General features: G+C 32.2%; 1 protein-coding gene across 2 annotated transcripts; it reads left to right on the forward strand.

Annotated features, from left to right (window-relative positions):
* The first annotated feature begins 345 nt into the window (after positions 1 to 345).
* On the forward strand, positions 346 to 16,873 carry LOC139492082 (dnaJ homolog dnj-5-like). 2 transcript variants are annotated; one of them, XM_071280222.1, is made up of 13 exons: positions 346 to 443; positions 3,481 to 4,803; positions 5,284 to 5,389; positions 5,945 to 6,105; positions 6,731 to 6,782; positions 7,369 to 7,453; positions 9,646 to 9,714; positions 11,337 to 11,396; positions 11,988 to 12,035; positions 12,306 to 12,425; positions 12,948 to 13,049; positions 13,264 to 13,361; positions 13,696 to 16,873. In XM_071280222.1, exons 2-13 carry the CDS (start codon positions 3,495 to 3,497, stop codon positions 13,847 to 13,849), a joined length of 2,364 nt encoding a protein of 787 aa, XP_071136323.1. In that variant the 5' UTR covers positions 346 to 443; positions 3,481 to 3,494; the 3' UTR covers positions 13,850 to 16,873. The 2 variants fall into 2 exon arrangements, with proteins under 2 accessions (XP_071136323.1, XP_071136332.1); XM_071280231.1 differs by lacking the exon at positions 346 to 443 and adding an exon at positions 2,318 to 2,344.
* Positions 16,874 to 23,024: the final 6,151 nt, after the last annotated feature.

A 23,024-nucleotide genomic window follows, 5' to 3' on the forward strand; every position in this document is an offset into this window, starting at 1 on the left:
AAAAAAGAAGTGGGAGAAGCCTTTTCTATTTCTTTACTTTGATTTCTGGAGGGTATATTAATGGTACCCAATCAGAATTGTCAATAGTTTGATAATAGAAAGAACAGCATCAATACATTTGAATGTGAAATTAAATGATTCAGCCGAGATCATGGATGCTTAATTGTGTCTATTTCTTTAACTACAAAAACTTTGCAAATAAAATGCCTATTTCTATCGGCGTAAAACATAAAATTTCGTGTTTACCGATCATCGAATCCAGACGCAATATAAACATCGGATATTATATCGTGCGTATTGTCACAGTGCTAAGTAGAACAAGCGTTTTGAAAAGCTACTATATTTGAATCTCGCATCGGTTTCCTATCACGTGACCAGGGCGAGATTAACTCCATGCCGATGGCCGAGAGAAAAAGAAGGAAAACAACTGAATTTATTTTGTCGTACGATCATATTTCATTTCCTTATTCACATTTACTAGTTTGTTCAGCCACTCCCATTGGTGTTGCATAATGTCACACATACAAAATTATAGAAAAATCTGACATGAATCAATATAAAACATGTATTTCTTGTAAAAACGAAAGAATAATTTTTGACATTTCGCGGAAAAATGAAATAACACTCTGTACATCATTTTAGGGAAGCAGTTTCGTTTCAGTGAAGATTGAAGTATTTTTGTTGTAACACTTAAGCAGAGAATAGACATGAGTTTGATTTTATGTTCATGAATAATTTTTGACAAGGAGAACTGCAAATTTATGCAACCCCTTCAATGTTTTATATAGATATATTTCATTTTTATGTTATGGTTGAAGAAGACTTCAAGTCTTCTGAAGACATATGGTGTTGACTTTACAACCGTTACAACCTCCTTATGCCGCATACGTTTCTGTGCATTACAATTTCATAACAACTTCTGATTATTGACACCGATTTTTACACATGATTAAGCATTTGAATCTTTTTATTTGTAAATTAGGATTGAAAAACAATCACTATCGTAAATATGTACTCTTTTATTTATGTAAATTATAAGATTTCATCTCATCTACATGAACATGGTTTGTTTACTTGTAACCGGATGTTTTTAATGTAGATATTTGTAGTATGCATGCGTGAATTTGGATCAGGTCGACTCGCCCTGTTTATATGTTCGCACTTGGTCCGTTCGTCCTGAGTTCTTTCGACCTTATAGTACGTTCACCCAATGTTCATTCTCTTCACTCTTATCAAGGACGTTTATAATACGTCCTTGCATTTATTAAAAAATATTAAAAAGCGTTAAAAAAACTATCAAACACGATTTAGTGAAAATCATCTGTTCCTTATATTGTTCCCAAGGTAAAAAAATTGTGTTCAGCCAATCAAATTCTGTGTTTCTCATGAGCAAATTAATAAGCCAATCTAAAACGTTTTCTCTGATGATTATTCTAACATGCTAGATTTTGAACTTTGTTGTTTTCATCTTGTAAAATCGTGAACATGGCACTGCCCCAGGTGAATTTTCATCTACAAAGTGGGTTCTTACACAGCTTAAGGATAAAAGCATGGCTGATTGACAAAATTCAATGATGCATTACTACCATAAAGATAATACTGAATAGTAGTTTTTTTCACTAATTTATTGACATAATACGTTATTTTTGTATTCAATTAAATCATTAAAAGCACAATGTACTACTCTTTTTTTCACAAAGACCAACAAACAGGTTAGGACCAACCTGTAGAATGTCCATCTTTGTGCATAATTCAAAATTGGAAATTTCAACAAGCATCATATATTCTTACACAAGAAAATAAACCCTGGTCTGCTAGCTACATGTTCATCTTTTCTACTGATTTAATAACTAGAATCATGCAAACAGACTTAAGAAGTTTTACTATTTTTATGTCCCATTAATGGGCATTATGTTTTTTGGTCTGTCAGTCCGTCCTGCTTCAGGTTAAAGTTTATGGTCGAGGTAGTTTTTGATGAAGTTGAAATTCAATCAGCTTGAAACTTTGTACACATGTGTTCCTTATGATATGATCTTTCTAATTTTTCTGCCAAATTAAAGATTTGACCTAATTTTCACGGTCCACTGAACATAGAAAATGATTGTACGGATGGGAAATCCATGTACTTATGACACATTCTTGTTATAAGAAAAAAAATGTCATAACGATAATGGAACAAAGCAGGCTGGGTTAGTGGGGCTGCTTTTATGGTAATTCAAGTTACCTTTTATTCACCTTCTTCCACCTCAGAGCTATCAGCTCTTTGATTTGTCATTACTTTGTGTACTGTACTTTGTCTCTTTTTGTTGTAGCCCAAGGATGTTTTAATACCCTGCCACGTCCGGTATGTGTTTGTTATACACGTTTTCTGCTTTGTATCCATCTGATGAGTTAAGCCCTTTTTAGCTGATTTTTATATTTAATATGCAGAGTATACCAATATCCAGAAAACTCACCAAAAAACTAATAAAAAAACTTGAGCGATCTTATAGCGATTACCCAGAATCTCTATTTTTACATAGTGTACATGTAATACTGCTCATTATAGAGCTACGGTTAGGTAGCTAACCCCACACATAATGTTTTTTCACCCTCCTATCAGTTCTGTTCTTGTCGCTTTGACTACACTGAAACCACACAACAGAATTTCAGGAAACTTGGTTGATCAAAAGAACATAGATATAAGATGTGGTGTGAGTGCCAATGAGACAACTCTCCTTCCAAATAACAATTAATAAAAGTAAACCATTATAGGTCAGTGTACAGCCTTCAACACGGAGCCTTGGCTCACACCGATTAACAAGCTATAAAGGACTAGTGTAAAACCATTCAAACGGGAGAACCAACGGTCTAATTCACTTTACCTGTGTTCATATGTCTTCAATTGTCTTGTGATTGAGTTATGCCATTTCAATTGATATTTTATAGTGTGTCTTTCTATGTTCAATGTGATGTTACACTATTGTTTCAGATAAGGGTGAAGGTTTGGTACCATTAAAATGTTTAAACCTGCTGCAATTGTTTGCACCTGTCCCATTGTCCTAAGTCATGAATCTGATGTTCAGTAGTGGTTGTTGTTGATGTGTTTCATAAGTGTTTCATGTTTCTTGTTTGTTATATAGATATAAGACCTTTGGTTTTCCTGTTGTAGCTGACCCCACCAGGCACCATGCATACATTTTTGATTAGACATTTCTTTTAGATGTTCAAGCAATGGAACCAACACCCATCAAATTTTAATAAAAATGCCTGACTCGCCTTACTTGTACATTTGAACAACCAGACTATTTTTGTCTGGGTTGCCCGTGGACAAGAAAAAATATATACTATCTGATCAGTACTTGGCAAAGTTCAATTTAAAGTTGAAACGAAAAGAAAGTATTATTTTCAAAACTTATAAAAGATGATTATTATGTTTTATAATACATGTAATATGTAATAATACCCTATAATATTTTTTCTTTAATTTCTAACTAACAGGTTGTAGTTGAATTATGGCAGAGGCCAGGAAGATAAAAACAGATGAACTTCCGCCAGTATCAGGAGGATTTGACCTTGGAGGTCAAGCAGCTCCAATGTACAGTACTTGGACACAGTTTAGTGGAATGCCTATACATAATCAAAATGTTAATGAGCAAGCTGGAATGTTCAACTGGGATGCCTTCACCCCTCCAAGTAGTCCATCAACATATGATCAAGCAATAGACAGTACACAGATAAACAAAGATCTATTAGCAAACATTCAAAATTTACTGTCTGTCAATCCCACAACTGCATCTTTTGAACATGATTTACGTGCAACAGATCCATCACCACACAGAAACTTAAGCATGTCTGATGCAAGCAATGATGGAAGAGACATTTATGCAGACACATATAATAATTGGAATTCATTTTCTCAAAGTTATGACCCCTTTGGATCCCCTACAGTCATTTCTAAATCTAATGGTGATGTGTCTAGTACCTTTAGTTCCGGAGACCAACAGTCTAGTAACAAAATGACTTATTCAGACGTTGCAAAAACATTAAAAGGAAAACCTATGCAAGCACCAAAGGACAAGGAAGAGACAGATTCCTCAAAGAAGAAAACTTCCTCACCATTTCTATCTGCAAAGCCATTCAAGCCTATCCGAAAGCCATATTATACGAGACAAGGGTCGAAAGGCCTTATAAATAATAAACATTCAGATGATATGGCATCCAATGTCACACCAGATTCTAAGTATGGTCTTGACCAGTTTGAAGAGTTTGCTGTTAGTCAGGACCAACGTAGTGATAGTACAGAAAGTATACCACGTGTTTTGAGTAGAAAGGGGAGCACAAGTAGTGTTAGTAGTGGAACAAGTGGAATCGAAGAGATACATTTGACCAAACCTGCCCCACAGAGTTATTCAACAAAAACAGACACAACTGATGACTTCAAACTGCCTACTAGACCAGCAGAAACACTACACCCTAACAAACCGTTTTTTGATGCAAGAAGAATATTTCAATCAAAGACATCCAAAAAATCCACATCAGGCAAGCCTTCTCATGACAATGCAACCGTTCTTAATAATGGAAAAGTAGGAAGCAAAGCGTCATCATCAGCTCACAAAAAATCAACAGACAATATTTATATTAACAATGATCTAAGTGATTCTTACAAAAGAAACAGTGCTCAAAATAGAGATGGTGAAAGTAGGAAACATGATAACTATGTACAGAATGGTAAAATTGATAAGAAGTCCAAATCAGACGAAAGCAGTAAAGACAACAAAGGGCATTTGCCTTTGCAATCTCCATTTGATCAAGAATATATAGGTAAATATTTGGAAAAATAAATGTATGAAATCAAACATTAATTATATTCTATAAAATGTACATGCATGTGTGAACATGATATAGGAGAACATCATTCTAAGCAGTGTTTTTGTCAATGCTCTTAATTTTCGCCATTTAGGCAACAATTTTTCAAAATAACAAAAGCATTTCTGATCAATTTGATACTTGCATTTGTATTATAAAGAAAAATATTTTTAAAGAGTTCTGCTTATATATATATAATTAAATTCTGTTATTTTGAATGTGAACACTTTTTATATATGGGGGCCATTGATTGTGTTCACTTCTATTGAAAATGAAGTGACTATAGCCCTCAATAAGCTAGCTTAAACCCCGTCATACATCTGAAATTACCAGCCAACTGCAATCAAAATTTGAAAAGGACTGGATTAGAAAAAAATATCATAGATCAGGTGGAACTCCACATGTGACACTGTTAACGTTATTATTTCTTTTCAGATGAATGGATCAATTTTCTGTTTGAGAAGTCCAAAGCGTTTGTGTCTTTCATTTGGTCAGGCTTTATCACAGTGTTGTTACTTCTATTTGGAATAATAGCATACCTGTAAGTACTTTTGTAGTTTGACATGAATATATATACATATAATACCTGCACATGATAATCAGTATTTATATTGAGAGATTTAGTATAACTGTAAGTACTTTTGTAACATGTATTTGGACTTTCAGCAAACCTATAGTTTACATCTACATTTAACTTCTATTGAAATCCAAAACATACATGAAAGTTCAACTACTTGGGGTCTACCTGTAAATTTAGACTCATATACTGGTAGCCTACTGATAGGCACTTACAAGTATATGTGGCTTAAAGCATACCTTTAGTTACCATGATAACTGTTAGGTTTTGTAGCATAACTGTGTTAGTACTTCTATTTGAGCTAACTGCATACCTTTACATTGTATATTAAAGTACTAGATGGACTTCTGGTTTAAACAGAATCCTGTCATATAAATGAAGATTATCCTAAAGCTGTCAGAAATTGTCCTAGCAATGAGCTTGCTATCATTTTTTATACCACAAAACAATTTAGATCAATTTGTTAAATTAGAAAATATGTTTAATTAAAACCTATATATTTTTTTTTTCAATTTGCAGAGTCAGTAATATAGTGCTTTATGTGATATGGACTTGGGGGAAAGTATCACATTTTGTTAAGACAAGAATACTGAACAAATATTTCAAACGGTTTTTTAAACAATCTGAATTGGAAAGGAGAAAACTTGGAGTAGATGAAAATATAGCTTTACCCTCAACAGGTAAGATTTCTCCCTCTAGATGATTGTTGGAGTAGGACAAAGGTAGATTGTTTGCGTAATGTTCAATGGGAATGCCTAGTCCGTGAATGTTCAGTAAGAAATCTGAATGGCTATTTTTGTTGATGGACTTTTTACTTTGCAAGTACAGAGTATTGAAATTTGACATTAGACAGTACTAAAATGCACAATAATAAGCATGATAAAAAAAAAAAATAACAAAAATTATTGAAATTAGGAAAGAGTCATAAAGACAATGGTTCTGACAACCCAATCAAATAGCAGAAAATAGTTAAATGTCAACAACACAGCGAGAAAATCCCACAAATGGAGGCGTTATTCAGCTGGTCCATAAACAAAATGTGTACAAGTTCAATGAAAAAATTGATGTCACACTAAACTCCACAACATATAAATGACCTAAAATTAAAAAAAAACATACAAGACTATCAAAGGCCAGAGGCTCCTGACTTGAGACAGGTGCACACATGAGGTGGGGTTAAACAGGTTTTTTTTTTAGATCTCAACCCTCAAAGATATACTATCTTTACTGTTGTTAGTTTTTGTTCAAGGTAAAATCTGAATATTTGACCTCAAGCTATATTATAAGTTTTACATTAATATTCAGGTTCAGAGGCCATGCAGAGACTTCTAGCTTGTAAAGGAAAAGACCCTTACAGGTGAGTTAATTAATTTACCTTTGACACCATTTACGAGTATGGTCTTGAGGAAACTATGATAGTTGGTCAGAAGGGGACAATAAAAGACATCCTTGTAAGATTTTGAAAAAAGAGCAGGCTAATGCTGCTATAAGGCAGTACTCGCACCCGCAAAGTGGAAAGGAATTCATATAAGTTGTTTCCCCAATCCACTACAAATGAAAATGTTTAATCTAAAATCATGCATCTAAAATAAGTTTGATTTAGAAAAATTCCTTTTTTGTCAAATTGACTCTATATTTTCCATATAAGACAGCCAGTCATTAGAAAGACTGACAAATTGTTTGATAACATGTTCTATTCCATGTATATTGATCATAGAATTTGGTGAATGAAAATATTTGTCAATCACCTTTATAAACAATTAAATATAAGAAGATAGTTCAGAATCTATTTACAAGTGGACAAAAAGGAAATTTTTGAAAAGGGAATCAGTTGTGTAAACATAATGTAAATTCTGTTTCAACATATTAACTTTGAAATATTTTGCATCATAATTAGCATAACCATCTGTTTGTTTTAACAATATTAATTTTGTTGTTTTCAGTATTTTAGGCTTACGGTTTGATTGTTGTGATGATGATATCAGGAAATATTACAGAAAACAAGCTATTTTGGTACATCCTGATAAAGTAAGTCACAATAAAACTATGCCAAACAAAATCCTGGAACACTCAAACAAGAGCATTCAAAAAATTATTATTTGTCTGGATGCAGATATTTTCACCCTTTAAGTGCCTGAATATGTATATTATTTAAGGATCATTTTTTCTCAATACAAGACATGGATGTTATCTGATGTTGGAAAGAGAATACATTGTTTGAATCTTCAACTATAATGACCTTGATAAATGAAATATTGACCTTCATGTCATTAGGGTTAGTCTTCTCCCATGTTTAACTTAATAATGTCAGGAAATCAAGATGGGTATTCACTGATGCCTAGATATATGCATTTCATCTTTAATTATATATAAATTGGGAGATTTGGTATGATTGCTAATGAGACAACCATCTGTCACTGAATGACCCTCAACAATGAGCAATCTTCCTACCCTCTGTATGGCTATATAGATTCTGGCTTGACAGTGAGTAAAAGGCCTGATTTCTTACTCTTTTACTGATCAAAATGTTTTAACATTTGAGGTTTTTTCCTCAGGTACTGTGTACTGAAATAATTACATTTTTTAGTGGTAATCCGTATGTTTAGTCAAATGGTCATCTTTTTATGCATAGCTTCAGTTTTGATGTAAACATCAACAACATATAAAGTTCTGTTGAGTAACTTGATCTATTCTTGTTTTTAGCTCACCTGGCCTAAAAGGCCATGTGAGCTTTTCTCATCACTTGGCGTCCGTCGTCGTCGTTAACAATTTTTTAAACATCTTCTCCTCTGAAACTACTGAATGGATTTGAATGAAACTTAACATGATTGTTCCTTAGTATATCCTGCACAAAATGTGCGCTTCGATTTTTGATCCGTCAAAAAACATGGCCGCCGTTACTTAAAATAGAACATAGGGGTCAAATGCAGTTTTTGGCTTATATCTCAAAAACGAAAGCATTTAGAGCAAATCTGACATGGGGTAAAAATGTTCATTAGGTCAAGATCTATCAGCCCTGAAATTTTCAGATGAATCAAACAAACCATTGTTGGGTTGCTGCCACTTAATTGGTAATTTTAAGGAAATTTTGCAGTTTTTGGTCATTATCTTGAATATTATTATAGATAAAGATAAACTGTAAACAGCAAAAAAGATCAGCAAAGTAAGATCTACAAATAAGTTAATATGACCAAAATTGTCAATTGACCCCTTAAGGGGTTATTGTCCTTTAATGACAATTTTTCACAATTTGTTCATCATATTTGCTAACTTTAAAAATCTTCTCCTCTGAAACTACTGAATGGATTTGGTTAAAACTTAGCATGATTGTTCCTTAGATTATCCTGCACAAAGTGTGTGCTTTGATTTTTGATCCGTCAAAAAACATGGCCGCTGTTACTTAAAATAGAACATAGGGGTCAAATGCAGTTTTTGGCTTATATCTCAAAAACGAAAGCATTTAGAGCAAATCTGACATGGAGTAAAAATGTTCATTAGGTCAATATCTATCAGCCCTGAAATTTTCAGATGAATCAAACATCCAATTGTTGGGTTGCTGCCACTTAATTGGTAATTTTAAGGAAATTTTGCAGTTTTTGGTCATTATCTTGAATATTATTATAGATAAAGATAAACTGTAAACAGCAAATATGATCAGCAAAGTAAGATCTACAAATAAGTCAATTTGACCAAAATTGTCAATTGACCTCTTTAGGAGTTATTGCCCTTTAAAGACTTTTTTTCACAATTTGTTCACCATGTTGACTTACTTTAAAAAATCTTCTCTTATGAAACTGCTGTATCAATTTCAGCCAAACTTAGGCTAAATGAGTTTCAGAGTTTCAGAGTATCTAGTATAAATTTTATATTTCATTTCCTTGTATGTCAAGAAACATAGCTCCTATGGCTAAAATAGAACATAGGAGAAAATGATTTTTTTTTGCTTTTGAAGAAAATAGGACGATTCAAAGAACATTTAAATAAATTGAAAAGCCAAAATAATCATTGATGAGAGATTAAACCAAAAAAATTCAGGTGAGCGATTCAGGCTCTTGAGAGCCTCTTGTTTATTTTAATCTTGCAAGAATCTGTCTTTTAAAATTTTATCAAATATATTAAATTGCATACGGTTACAGATGGTGGTTTAATACATGAAATACTGTAATGTTGAAATAAAAAAATGTCACTACTTTTATATTCTTTAATCAAATTTATTACAGAACAAGCAGCCTGGTGCAGAAGAAGCTTTTAAGATATTAGGACGGGCTTTCAAATTAATAGGATCTACTGTAAGTTACTAAACATTATAGTATTCCTACAAAAAAGATTTATTCAAATTAATGATACTATGCTACATGTTATTGTATTGATGATGTTGTTACAATCACCTTTGATTGTTTCAAAAATTCTTAGATGTCACTTTAATTAACAATGATAAATATCATTTATAATTATGTAGAATATGTAAATGATTCTTTTCTTCCATAATGTTATGGCTAATCTGGTGATGATCTTTGTTACTGTGACTTGACTGTAAGTGTTCCACTCCACCTATTGCACAGGGTTCGTACGGGGCATGGAATCCTGGAAAAGTCATGGATTTTTATTTAGGGGGGGGGGGGGGGGGAAAGGCCTTTAAAAGTCATGGAAAGCTATATTTTAGTGACAAGTCCTTGAATAGTCATGGAAAATGATTATTTGCACTGTAATCTTTATTGCATGTCTTCAAACATTTAAAATTAAATGATCCCCGTAGTTTTTGTCGAAACTGTTTCTTTTTCGAATGCTAGAAACAAGGCCCCAGTTGTGGTAAGTGTAAAATGAGAATTTAAAATTCGTTTCTTCAAAATTGTTTATAAAAATATGCAACCGCATCTGGTTCCCTTCATAGTGCAATTTGCTTATAAGAAACCAGCTATCGGAATATTCGAAAACGAAGTTATTGCTACCAAACAGCCGTTGAAAAACACTTTTAATGATAATGTATGGATAGAGGAGCTGAAATGATAAGAGTCCTACATATAGTAAAGAGCAATTTTTCATACAAAAGTTGTGAGGATATCGTCTCGGTATTTAAGAATATGTTTCTGAATAGTGGACAAATGTCACTTCTGAAATGGCAATGATGCCTCTAAGTAGGAAGGTGATAGTTTTTTTGTCTACAATGTATTATCTGTTTGAGTCCAACCAGTCAAGAGGATTATGCCAAATAACCTTTTCTAATACTTTGTTTATTAAAATATTTCAAAATTTGTATATATTCTTTTATACTGTAAAAAGAGGCAGAACATATACCAAAGGGGACATTCAAATGAGTGTGTAGGTCATACTCTTTCATAGAATCTTTGATAACAAGTAGTTCTACATCATTGTTAGCAAACTTAACTCAGTATTGTCATTCATAAATATGTTGGTATTTCTCATTGTGTTTCAGTGCAATTGTGTCATTATTGGATGTTAAAAATATTGTTTATTTAGTTGCATGGAAAGGACACAAAAGCATGTTTATAGCATTAGGGATGACTTTTTGGTCTATAGTTTTGGGGTATGGAAATTTCATAAAACATCCTTGAAAAGTCATGGAAAAATGGAACTAAAAAGGTGTATGAACCCTGATTGCAGTGCATTTAAAATTCTGAATGAGTTGCAGTTTGCTTTTTCAAACCAAACTTCCACTGGTCTGAAATTTTAACTATCTGCTGTAGAAAAATACAATGACAGTCAAATCTAGCAATCACAAAGTGATAAAGTAAAGCATTTTTATAATGAAAAACAAGCACACAACGCCAGATATATTTTATTATAATTTTGGTGGAATCTACTTTGCCTATGAAAAAGGACAGTATACATAAAGATGTTGAAATTTTTAATTTCAGTAAAACAAAAATATGATGATTTTATTTTTTTGTAGGATCTTAGAATAAAGTATGACACAGAATTCAGACAGGCAGATGAAGCTGAAGCTGCTATGGTAAGTGACTACATCAATAAGTTAAAGTGATGAAATATATACACCTTATCTCTATTTGTCTGCCATTGCTGGACATCACAAAGGTCCCATAAAATTTTGCTACTAAATACATAATTTCTTTTCACTGCAATGGAAAAATGATTGTTGTATGACGTCAATAGTTCAAGCGGAACAGATTCTCTGGTCAACTGGGGTAGATTTCATATTTCCAAATAGTGATAAGGTGTATTGTAATGAACAAGGTGTTTTGTACAGATAAGTAATTATTATTGCTGTTAATGTCACTATTTAATCACTTCCAAAAAAAACCAGTTTTGGATGATGCTTTTTTAAAAATATCAAATATTTAGTTTCGTATGGCTAAACAAAAGTAGTTGAAAAATTATTAATGTAAGGGTCATAGCAACAAATAAATAGGATAAATTTTCACATACATGATTAGTAAAATTTTCAACATCTTACAACTAATTGATTATAGTTTGAAAAACTTATGACTATAACATAGTTATGATCAGAAAGGCTTGTATGATATATTGTCCTGACATGTGACTTTAACATTTAATTATAATCTGAATCATTTATTGTTTACAGAAGGAATTTAATGATCTGTTGACCAAACTGCAAGACAAAATGCAAGAGGTAAGAATGGTTCATTACCTATGTTACTTAAAACATTTCATTATAAATGTACTGTACAGAAAAACTCCTGTTATACAGATTTATCCTTGTCCATCTGTCTTGATATGACTGCTAGTAAAGGTTGAAGACAGTTCATTTTCAAGGGATCATTTAAAGACCGAGTTCTTATTAACCTTAATAATTATCAGGATAAAAAAATCTAAATAAGGAAGGATATTTTACTAAGCTATTATATTTTCAAGTCTTTAAAGTAGAAAGTTTTTATTTTAGGCTGCCAATATGATGCGTTGTGATAATTGTGGAGGAAAACATAAGAGAGTGTTTATAGATCGACCATGGTATAGCTCCAGATTTTGTAAAAGGTGTAATGTTAGACATTCTGCCAAAGAGGTAACATCTATTTTCATATAAGTAGTTTTTCACGGTTTTTAAATGTCTGAGAATTCAAGATATATGAAATAAAGAATGGAAAAAACTTCGGGCAGCTACTAAAAATAAATACATTTTGGCAGGGGACAAAAATTTGCAGTGCCTCAGATAAGCTACAGAACTAGACTCCTAAAAAAATCAGTTGCAATGGTTCTTCAATGTGCAGATAGCTTGTCACTCTCTATACAGGCTATGGGACAGGTTTCATCTAACGTTGATTTCTATAACATAGCTACGTAGACACTGATAAAACATGTGCACAAAAGGCAAATAAAATTGCTCTTCAGAAATTCTGCCTCTCCAAATTTAAGACCCTGTGAACAAAATTATCAGCCAGAGGATAAAGAAAGATATTTGTACGTCATCTTCTTTAAGAGGCTAGAATGTAACATCATCTTAGCTAAATTTCATGTCAAGTGATTTAATATATATACCAAAGTAATCATGTCAATATTAAAGAAGATGCATGTTTTATTTTCACAGGGTGATGTTTGGGCTGAGACAACAATGTTTGGTTTCCTATGGCATTACTATGCATGTATGGAAGGAAAAATATATGATATAACTGAATGGGTGGCCTGTAAGGTAATTATTTGATAAACTTCTTATGTTATGAAATTTCTTAAAAAAATAAGTCCAGTAAATGATAGAACTAAGTGTTATTTGTTATGAGAATTCATATGTTAATTTTGTACAAAATTATATGTAGAAAGAATCATTAAAATTTTGTCTACACTTATTCTTATGTTGGAAAAATGTAAAAATGTGCTTAATTGTTTTGTTTAATTTTATTTTGTAGAAAGATTTCTTTAAACATATGCAGGCTAGTGCCCACCATGTGTTCTATAGAATAGCCACAGAAGGAAACAGAGGAGGTGCACAGCAAGGCAGGACTGGGTATGTATTATATAGATATAAAAGATGAGTGCCAATGAGATAACTCTCAATCCAAGTCACAATTTGTCAAAGTAATCTATAACGGTCGAAGTACAGTCTTCAACACAGGGCCTTGGCTCATACCAAACAACAAGCTATAAAGGGCACCAAAAGTAAGCTATTGTAAAACCATTCAAACAGGAAATATTTATATACATGTGCATTCAGTAATGTGGTGAATTTCAAATTATAGATGGAGAGATTTTTAAATACTTTGGTTTGATTTTAGAATGTACAAGTAAGAAATACCAATAAACTAAACTTTTATACTAATTATTTGGTAATGTATTTACAGTGAAGCAGACTTGGAGGACTTTATCAATAATCTGTTCCAACAAGCAATGCATACAGAGGGCAATACACAATGGCAACCCCCACAGCCTTCACAACCAAGCCAGCCTTCCTCAGCTCCAGGCAAGAAAACAAGACGAAGAAAGAAAAAACATTGAAATCAAACGTGTGCCCCATCCATGATTAATATAGTAGAGAAATGTGCCATGTATACCTTATATAGTGGCTTGTTATTGTTTACTAAATTTATATATAGTAATAAGTGATTTGTTGTTAAGATTTTCATTGTTATCAACTGGTATACATTACATTAGAATTCTTCTTTTTGCATTGTTCAATTTTAATTTTTTGCTCTCTGCAAATTTCATCAATGGAAAGTTCTAAATGCTTTAAGTTTCTACTTTATTTTACTCTTTAATAACAAAGTTTAAATCCATATTTTGAATTAAAAACAAATCTTCTCTCAACCAATAAATTTGCTGATGAGAACAAAGACATATATATGATACAAAAATGAAAATTTAGAGAGAAAAATAATGCTTTTAGTGAGTTTTTAAAGTTCAGTAGGGTATTGATATCAGCTAACTGAATTATAACTATACAATTATGGTAAAATATGATTTTGATTCATGAAAATATTGTTAAGTTTGAACGACTTTTACTCTTAAATAATTTAGGTAAATGCATATCTCAAATTGTTTTGGGGGTATGCAACATTCAGCTTTGAGTCCTGTTAAGAATTAAGAACAGGAAATATTACCTATCTAGAATATGTATAGTGGAAGGTTAGAGCAATCGTTTAGATGTTCATTCACAATTAAATAAACATATGAAAGAATTTGGACAAAGAACAGTTTGATAAAAAATGTATAGGTATTGAAGTGCTTTATTTTCATATTTCATTTTCTAGACCTTAGGTAGTTAACTTAAGTACATGTAGATGACAGTTAGTTTTTTTGCTGCAAATTTTTTGTATAGCAAACTACATTTATGTTGCTATTCTCGTTATCTGGCTTTCTTATCTAAATGTTTCAATATTTTTTTTTATAAATAAACCTAAGCTAGACTATATGAAACTCCATTCATTCCTGTTTAGAATTATGATTTTTAAGACCTCTTCTCAACAATCATTTAAACAAAATGCACATACTGTCATACGTTGTACTCAGAATGGTGCCCAATCATTACTGTCCAACTGCAAAAAAACTTGCTACTATTTCTTGTTAATTATTTTGAATTGGCAAGGCAGGGAATGCCCTCAGAATTATTTTTTCAGAATCATACTTGATAGCAATAACAATAATGTAATCTTGCCAATAACTGGTTTAGTTTTTGTCTCATTGAAACTGTGTTTAATTTTTTCCATTCCATAATGCCAGAATATTTTTCCATTATTTTTTGTTGTTGGTAGTTATTGTCATTATAAATTTGAATGAATTTTAGATAATACACACCACTGAAATGGCAATAGTTTTATTTCAAGTATTGTTTGATATAGTGTTGACTTTCTGTTATTACCATGCAATAATGTATTGGTACAGTGTAATATATAAAACTTTAAACCTTGCATGGTTTACAACAGGTTTATATGACCATAAACTGTTATTGTGATTATTTCAGGTCCATTGACTATTACATGTATTAGTAGTTGAATAAACAGCTGCACAATAAGCTCAAGATGCACCATTTTCTTTTTTCATACCCCCACCTATGATAGTAGATGACATTATTGTTTGCATTTCATTATTATGTGAACGTTTCAAATTATATGCTAAATAAGGATTTGACCATGATTTCATGTCACTGAACATAGATATAAAATACAAGCAGGTAATTTACAATCAAGGTGTGGTCGCATCAGCATTTAATTTGAAATAATAGCTTGTGTTTTCTGATGCAAAATAGTTTTATTCTTATATAGAACTAATAAAGCAAAATTTAGTTATTTTAAAAATGTGTTCTAAATTGTTGAATCATTCATTTTACTCTGGGATGACAAATTAGAAAATAGTCTAAATCGTAAAAGAGCTTGTCTTCATAGAACCAAATGTATAAAATTTGTACTGATCTGTAAAACAGATTATCCTGAGACATGCTCATATGGATAATGAGATTCCATAATGTATCAGACAGTTGTTTGACTTGTGTTTTTACATAATTAACATTCATCACTTATGTATTATACACCTTTAGTTAATCTGTTTAGCCCTTTTTACTGAACACAAATTGGACACATCATAGTGACTACAATTTTGTAAAAAAAAAAAATCCAGTAGTGTATTGAAAACCAAAAATATATTGATATTATTTTAGTTAGCTAGTATTTAGCCTAATCCACTATGTTATTTGCTGTTAACTATTGTTTAATATTATTGTTTCATTACATGTAGTATTGTAAATTCCAAACTACTCTTATATTCAATACTTACTTAATTATTGTACATCCTTTACACATTGTTAGTTTAATAATCTAAATTAAAAATAGAACAGGACATTAACTGTGCAAGATTCCCTAACTTTTCAAATTGCAAATGGGCCAAAAATGTTTGTCCACAGCTGATGAATTTTTTTACAGAATTGCCAAGTTTGTATTTAGCAGTCACAATAATGAAACTTATAAAAACTGTCTGCTTCATATAATTAGCCAAATACATAAACTAATTGTGTAGTCACTCAAGCATAAAAAAGTTTGACAGTATAGGATATAAGACGTGAACATATTGCTTGGCCCTCATCAAAATGAAGGATTTAATCTTGTTGTAAAAAAACTCAGAATGCAGATCTAGAAAATTGTTTAATTTTTGTAGCTTTCTGACATTTTATAATAATTTGATTATATTGATACTAATTATGTTTTTACTGACTGTTTACTGTTGTTACCATATATATTTCTCACTTATATGTCATGGTAATGGGGCACAACCTGTTAGTGTATATTGACTAGTGTATAACTATGTAACACTCACTTGTTAGTGGGTTAATATAAAGCTTTGATGGTGAGGCAGTGGATCAGTATTTGATATGTTTGTTTGCTTTTTGAATGGTTTAAGAGGAGACTCTATTTATTTCATGTTGTTTTCATACATGTCTATGTAAAAGACACATTTGCCAGATAAACAGCATTTTTCGCATATCATGTTCTAGGTTAAATAAAATTTTGACAATAAAGTTATGCAAAAACATATATTTGTTATTTCTGCCCAGAAACACTGGTAATGTGTTTCAAATGTACAATTTGTTATTTTTTAGCGCAGTGACATTAGTCACCTCATTTGTATTGGAATTGTTATCAACCATGGGTATACATTTGTATTGGAATTGTTATCAACCATGGGTTTACATTTGTATTGGAATTGTTATCAACCATGGGTTTACATTTGTATTGGAATTGTTATCAACCATGGGTATCCATTTGTATTGGAATAGTTATCAACCATGGGTTTACATTTGTGTTGGAATAGTTATCAACCATGGGTATACATTTGTATTGGAATTGTTATCAACCATGGGTTTACATTTGTATTGCAATTGTTATCAACCATGGGTTTCCATTTGTGTTGGAATAGTTATCAACCATGAGTTCACATTTGTATTGGAATTGTTATCAACCATGGGTTTACATTTGTATTGGAATTGTTATCAACCATGGGTATCCATTTGTATTGGAATAGTTATCAACCATGGGTTTACATTTGTGTTGGAATAGTTATCAACCATGGGTATACATTTGTATTGGAATTGTTATCAACCATGGGTATCCATTTGTATTGGAATTGTTATCAACCATGGGTATCCATTTGTATTGGAATAGTTATCAACCATGGGTTTACATTTGTGTTGGAATAGTTATCAACCATGGGTATACATTTGTATTGGAATTGTTATCAACCATGGGTTTACATTTGTATTGGAATTGTTATCAACCATGGGTATACATTTGTATTGGAATTGTTATCAACCATGGGTATCCATTTGTATTGGAATTGTTATCAACCATGGGTATACATTTGTATTGGAATTGTTATCTACCATGGGTATCCATTTGTATTGGAATTGTTATCAACCATGGGTATACATTTGTATTGGAATTGTATCAACCATGGGTATAAATTTGTATTGGAATTGTTATCAACCATGGGTTTACATTTGTATTGGAATTGTTATCAACCATGGGTATCCATTTGTATTGGAATTGTTATCAACCATGGGTATCCATTTGTATTGGAATTGTTATCGACCATGGGTATACATTTGTATTGGAATTGTTATCGACCATGGGTATCCATTTGTATTGCAATTGTTATCAACCATGGGTATCCATTTGTATTGCAATTGTTATCTACCATGGGTATACATTTGTATTGGAATTGTATCAACCATGGGTATACATTTGTATTGGAATTGTTATCAAGCATGGGTTTACATTTGTATTGGAATTGTTATCAACCATGGGTATCCATTTGTATTGGAATTGTTATCAACCATGGGTATCCATTTGTATTTGAATTGTTATCAACCATGGGTTTCCATTTGTATTGGAATTGTTATCAACCATGGGTTTACATTTGTATTGGAATTGTTATCAACCATGGGTATCCATTTGTATTGGAATTGTTATCAACCATGGGTTTACATTTGCATTGGAATTGTTATCAACCATGGGTTTCCATTTGTATTGGAATTGTTATCAACCATGGGTATCCATTTGTATTGGAATTGTTATCAACCATGGGTATCCATTTGTATTGGAATTGTTATCAACCATGGGTTTCCATTTGTATTGGAATTGTTATCGACCATGGGTATCCATTTGTACATGTATTGGAATTGTTATCAACCATGGGTATCCATTTGTATTGGAATTGTTATCAACCATGGGTATCCATTTGTATTGGAATTGTTATCAACCATGGGTATCCATTTGTATTGGAATTGTTATCAACCATGGGTATCCATTTGTATTGGAATAGTTATCAACCATGGGTTTACATTTGTGTTGGAATAGTTATCAACCATGGGTATACATTTGTATTGGAATTGTTATCAACCATGGGTTTACATTTGTATTGGAATTGTTATCAACCATGGGTATACATTTGTATTGGAATTGTTATCAACCATGGGTATCCATTTGTATTGGAATTGTTATCAACCATGGGTATACATTTGTATTGGAATTGTTATCTACCATGGGTATCCATTTGTATTGGAATTGTTATCAACCATGGGTATACATTTGTATTGGAATTGTATCAACCATGGGTATAAATTTGTATTGGAATTGTTATCAACCATGGGTTTACATTTGTATTGGAATTGTTATCAACCATGGGTATCCATTTGTATTGGAATTGTTATCAACCATGGGTATCCATTTGTATTGGAATTGTTATCGACCATGGGTATACATTTGTATTGGAATTGTTATCGACCATGGGTATCCATTTGTATTGCAATTGTTATCAACCATGGGTATCCATTTGTATTGCAATTGTTATCTACCATGGGTATACATTTGTATTGGAATTGTATCAACCATGGGTATACATTTGTATTGGAATTGTTATCAAGCATGGGTTTACATTTGTATTGGAATTGTTATCAACCATGGGTATCCATTTGTATTGGAATTGTTATCAACCATGGGTATCCATTTGTATTTGAATTGTTATCAACCATGGGTTTCCATTTGTATTGGAATTGTTATCAACCATGGGTTTACATTTGTATTGGAATTGTTATCAACCATGGGTATCCATTTGTATTGGAATTGTTATCAACCATGGGTTTACATTTGCATTGGAATTGTTATCAACCATGGGTTTCCATTTGTATTGGAATTGTTATCAACCATGGGTATCCATTTGTATTGGAATTGTTATCAACCATGGGTATCCATTTGTATTGGAATTGTTATCAACCATGGGTTTCCATTTGTATTGGAATTGTTATCGACCATGGGTATCCATTTGTACATGTATTGGAATTGTTATCAACCATGGGTATCCATTTGTATTGGAATTGTTATCAACCATGGGTTTACATTTGTATTGGAATTGTTATCAACCATGGGTATCCATTTGTATTGGAATTGTTATCAACCATGGGTATCCATTTGTATTGGAATTGTTATCAACCATGGGTATACATTTGTATTGGAATTGTTATCAACCATGGGTATACATTTGCATTTTGATCAACCTCATGTTATATATCAGTGAACAAGATTTTTGTGGTCAAGTCCTCATCTTGAGATACTATGACCTATAGGACTACTATATTTGGTGTATGTAATGGTTATTAGGTGTAAAGGCTAAATGGCAGGTGTTGTCTGACCTTGTCCTTGACTGTTTTCCTGGTTCATGGGATAATGCTTAGTTTATCTCTCCTTGAGTCAAAAAGCAAGACATAGGTATGCTGTTTCCCACGACAGGGGCAACAATGTATTATTTTGTGATTAGGTCTAGCTTATGGTGAACCACAAGTGTTAGGTCGTTGATATTTGGTATGTAGTAGTATTAGATTGGCACATGTAATTTCCATGGAGATTATTTGACCCTGCCCTCTCAGTTATGGTCTATTGACTTTTCAAAAACATTGCTTAGTTTTCATGTACTTGTTTGTGATAAGGTCAGTATAGGGAGAACATCAAGTGGTAGATCAATAATATTTTGTATGCAGTTGTATAAGCATTGGAATAACTCATTTCCATGGAATTTCTTTTGGCTCCGCCCTCTTAGTCCTGGTCTTGACTTTAATTTTTTTTTTCTTAGTTTACATGTATTAGTTTGTGATTAGGTCAGTTAATTTCAAATGAAACCATTAGTGTTAGGCAAATGTTGGTATTCAGTTGTACATGTATAAGTATAAGTGCACCTCATTTTCATGGAAAATATTTGGTGCAGACTTGTCAGTCATGGTCTATTGACTTTGAAACTTTTGCTTATTTGACATGTATTTGTCTCTATGATAACAGTTTATTTCATTCACCTGTGATGAAAGTTGCAGTATGCAAGACAGTGATGACTGTATGGCTTCCGTTTAAACCAAACGTATAAAGCTTTATAGGAGCATGTAGTTGAGTGGTTATTGTGGGTTCATGTCCGTAAATTGCATAGTTATAAGTTAAGAAGTTAATTTTTCTCATTTAAATTTGTTCATATTTTTCAAGTAGGGTTCTTGTAAAGCCAACCATACAGTATGGGTTTTCTCATGGTTGAAGGCAGTACAGTTGCCTATAATTGCTTACATCAACATCATTTAAACTCTGGTGGATAGTTGTTTCATGGGCAATCATACCTCATCTCCATATTCTTCTATTTCAGAAGGAAGAACATGGATGCTTGATTCCTTGTATGTAAATACTTTGTTAAGAAGGAGCAATAGGATAAATGTTTGGTATACTTTATATATGTCTTCCTTGCAACTTTGTGTCCATCAGACCTCAACCTAATATCATCATTCAATGATCAAGATTAAAGTTACACAAATGTGCCTGTTTCTCACATCATATAAGCAGTAGATCAATTACATGTGGTGTATATAATGATTGTAAGGCGTACCTGTCAGTCCAGCAGTTTTCATCTGACCTTAACTTCATTGCCATTGATCAATGAAGTTAAGTGCCAAGTTTTTGTGTTTTTGTCTGTTTATTCTAGTACTTTAAGCTATATGTCAACTATATTTGGTGTATGAAATGATTGCAAGGTGTACAGGTATCATCATCTGACCTTGACCTCATTTTCCTAGTTCATTAGTCGATATTTACTAATTGTGTTGTGGTCCGTTTCTCAATTATCATGAGCAATTGGTCAACTATATTTGGTGTATGGGATATTTGTAAGGTGTACATGTCTATTTGAAAGGATTCATCTGACAATGAACAAATTGTCATGGATCTTTAAAGATGTTTTATGTCATTTTTGGGGTTCACCTTTATCTCAAAGACTGTCAACAGCAGGCAAGACATTATAGCATGAGCTCTCATGTTTTGGTTTAGTCTATTTCTCAGATACTATAAGCAATATAAAGTCAACTATGTTTGGTGTATGGAATGATTGTAAGGTATATGTCTGTCTTGCATTAGACAATGACCTCATGTTCATAGAACATTGATAATGTTAAGTTTATGTGATACTTACAGTAAAACCTTCATATTACAGACTTTCAACAAGAAATCAATAAGTATAACAGGCAATACATTTCAGGGTGAGCACTCTTGTAATAGTTTGTTCTATGTTTTGCTGTCAAGTGAGAAGTTGAGTACTCTTAAATATGTTTAACTATGTAACATTCTTTGTGAGCCTGTCCAAAGTTAGAAGCCTGTAAATTAGTGGTTGTTGTTCATTGCAGTCTGCCATATTCTTTAGTTAACCATAAATCAGGCCACTGTTATCCTCGTTTATATTGTTTCACATAGTTTAATATACAATGTGTTTGCTCATTGTAAAAGGTTGTACTGTGCACTATAATTGTTTACATCCTTGTCTTTTGGTTGATAGTTGTCACACGTTTGAACAGGCATCTGGTGCTTATGTAAACATAGTTCTACTAATTTATCATTGTTTAAAATATTTAGTTGCAAGCAAGTTAAGATCAGGGTTCTCATTAAGACCCATATACGCGTCCTATACGCATTCTCATTAAGACCCATATACGCGTCCTATACGCATGGAAATCATGCTGGATGTGTCATTTTGGAAACCTGCGAGTCCCTGGGACGTGTCCTGGTTGTACCCATTAACTTAATTATTAAAAGCAGTATAATCCAGAAAATTAAATGAAATCCTTGACCACATGTTTTCTTTTGTTGACAAACATGTCACATGTGCACTTTTGGTGGAAAAATACTGGGGAAACACCTAAATAATAGACAACCCTGTCTGGGTATTCACAGACATTTAAAACAGCTGAAATAGGAGTGCCAGGAAAATAGTCAAACTTGGCATATATGATGCAATATACACCAATTTAATTTGGAAAAGGGTGTAAAGGGGAAGGGGTTAATTTGTATAGTAATTTTTTTAAATTTTATTTTGCAATTTTGGTCCAGTATTCCAATAACTAAAAAAAAAACAAGAAAAAAGATAACTCTACTGAGGTTATTATTAAATAGTCCATTTATATTTAAAAAATAAATAAATAAAAAAACCTACCTACCGACCAAATCTTTTTCATGGCACTCGCTTTTGAAAACCAACATTTTTTTAAATGTAGCCCATCACCAAGAATTGATAGACCCAGAAAGAAGTCTGTTATATATTTTGTAATGTACAATAGTTATTAAGAGATCATAATTTTTATTGATTTCATAAAAACTACCAATCCAACACG

The sequence above is a fragment of the Mytilus edulis genome, chromosome 1, assembly GCF_963676685.1.
Source record: "Mytilus edulis chromosome 1, xbMytEdul2.2, whole genome shotgun sequence".
Classification (NCBI taxonomy): domain Eukaryota; kingdom Metazoa; phylum Mollusca; class Bivalvia; order Mytilida; family Mytilidae; genus Mytilus; species Mytilus edulis.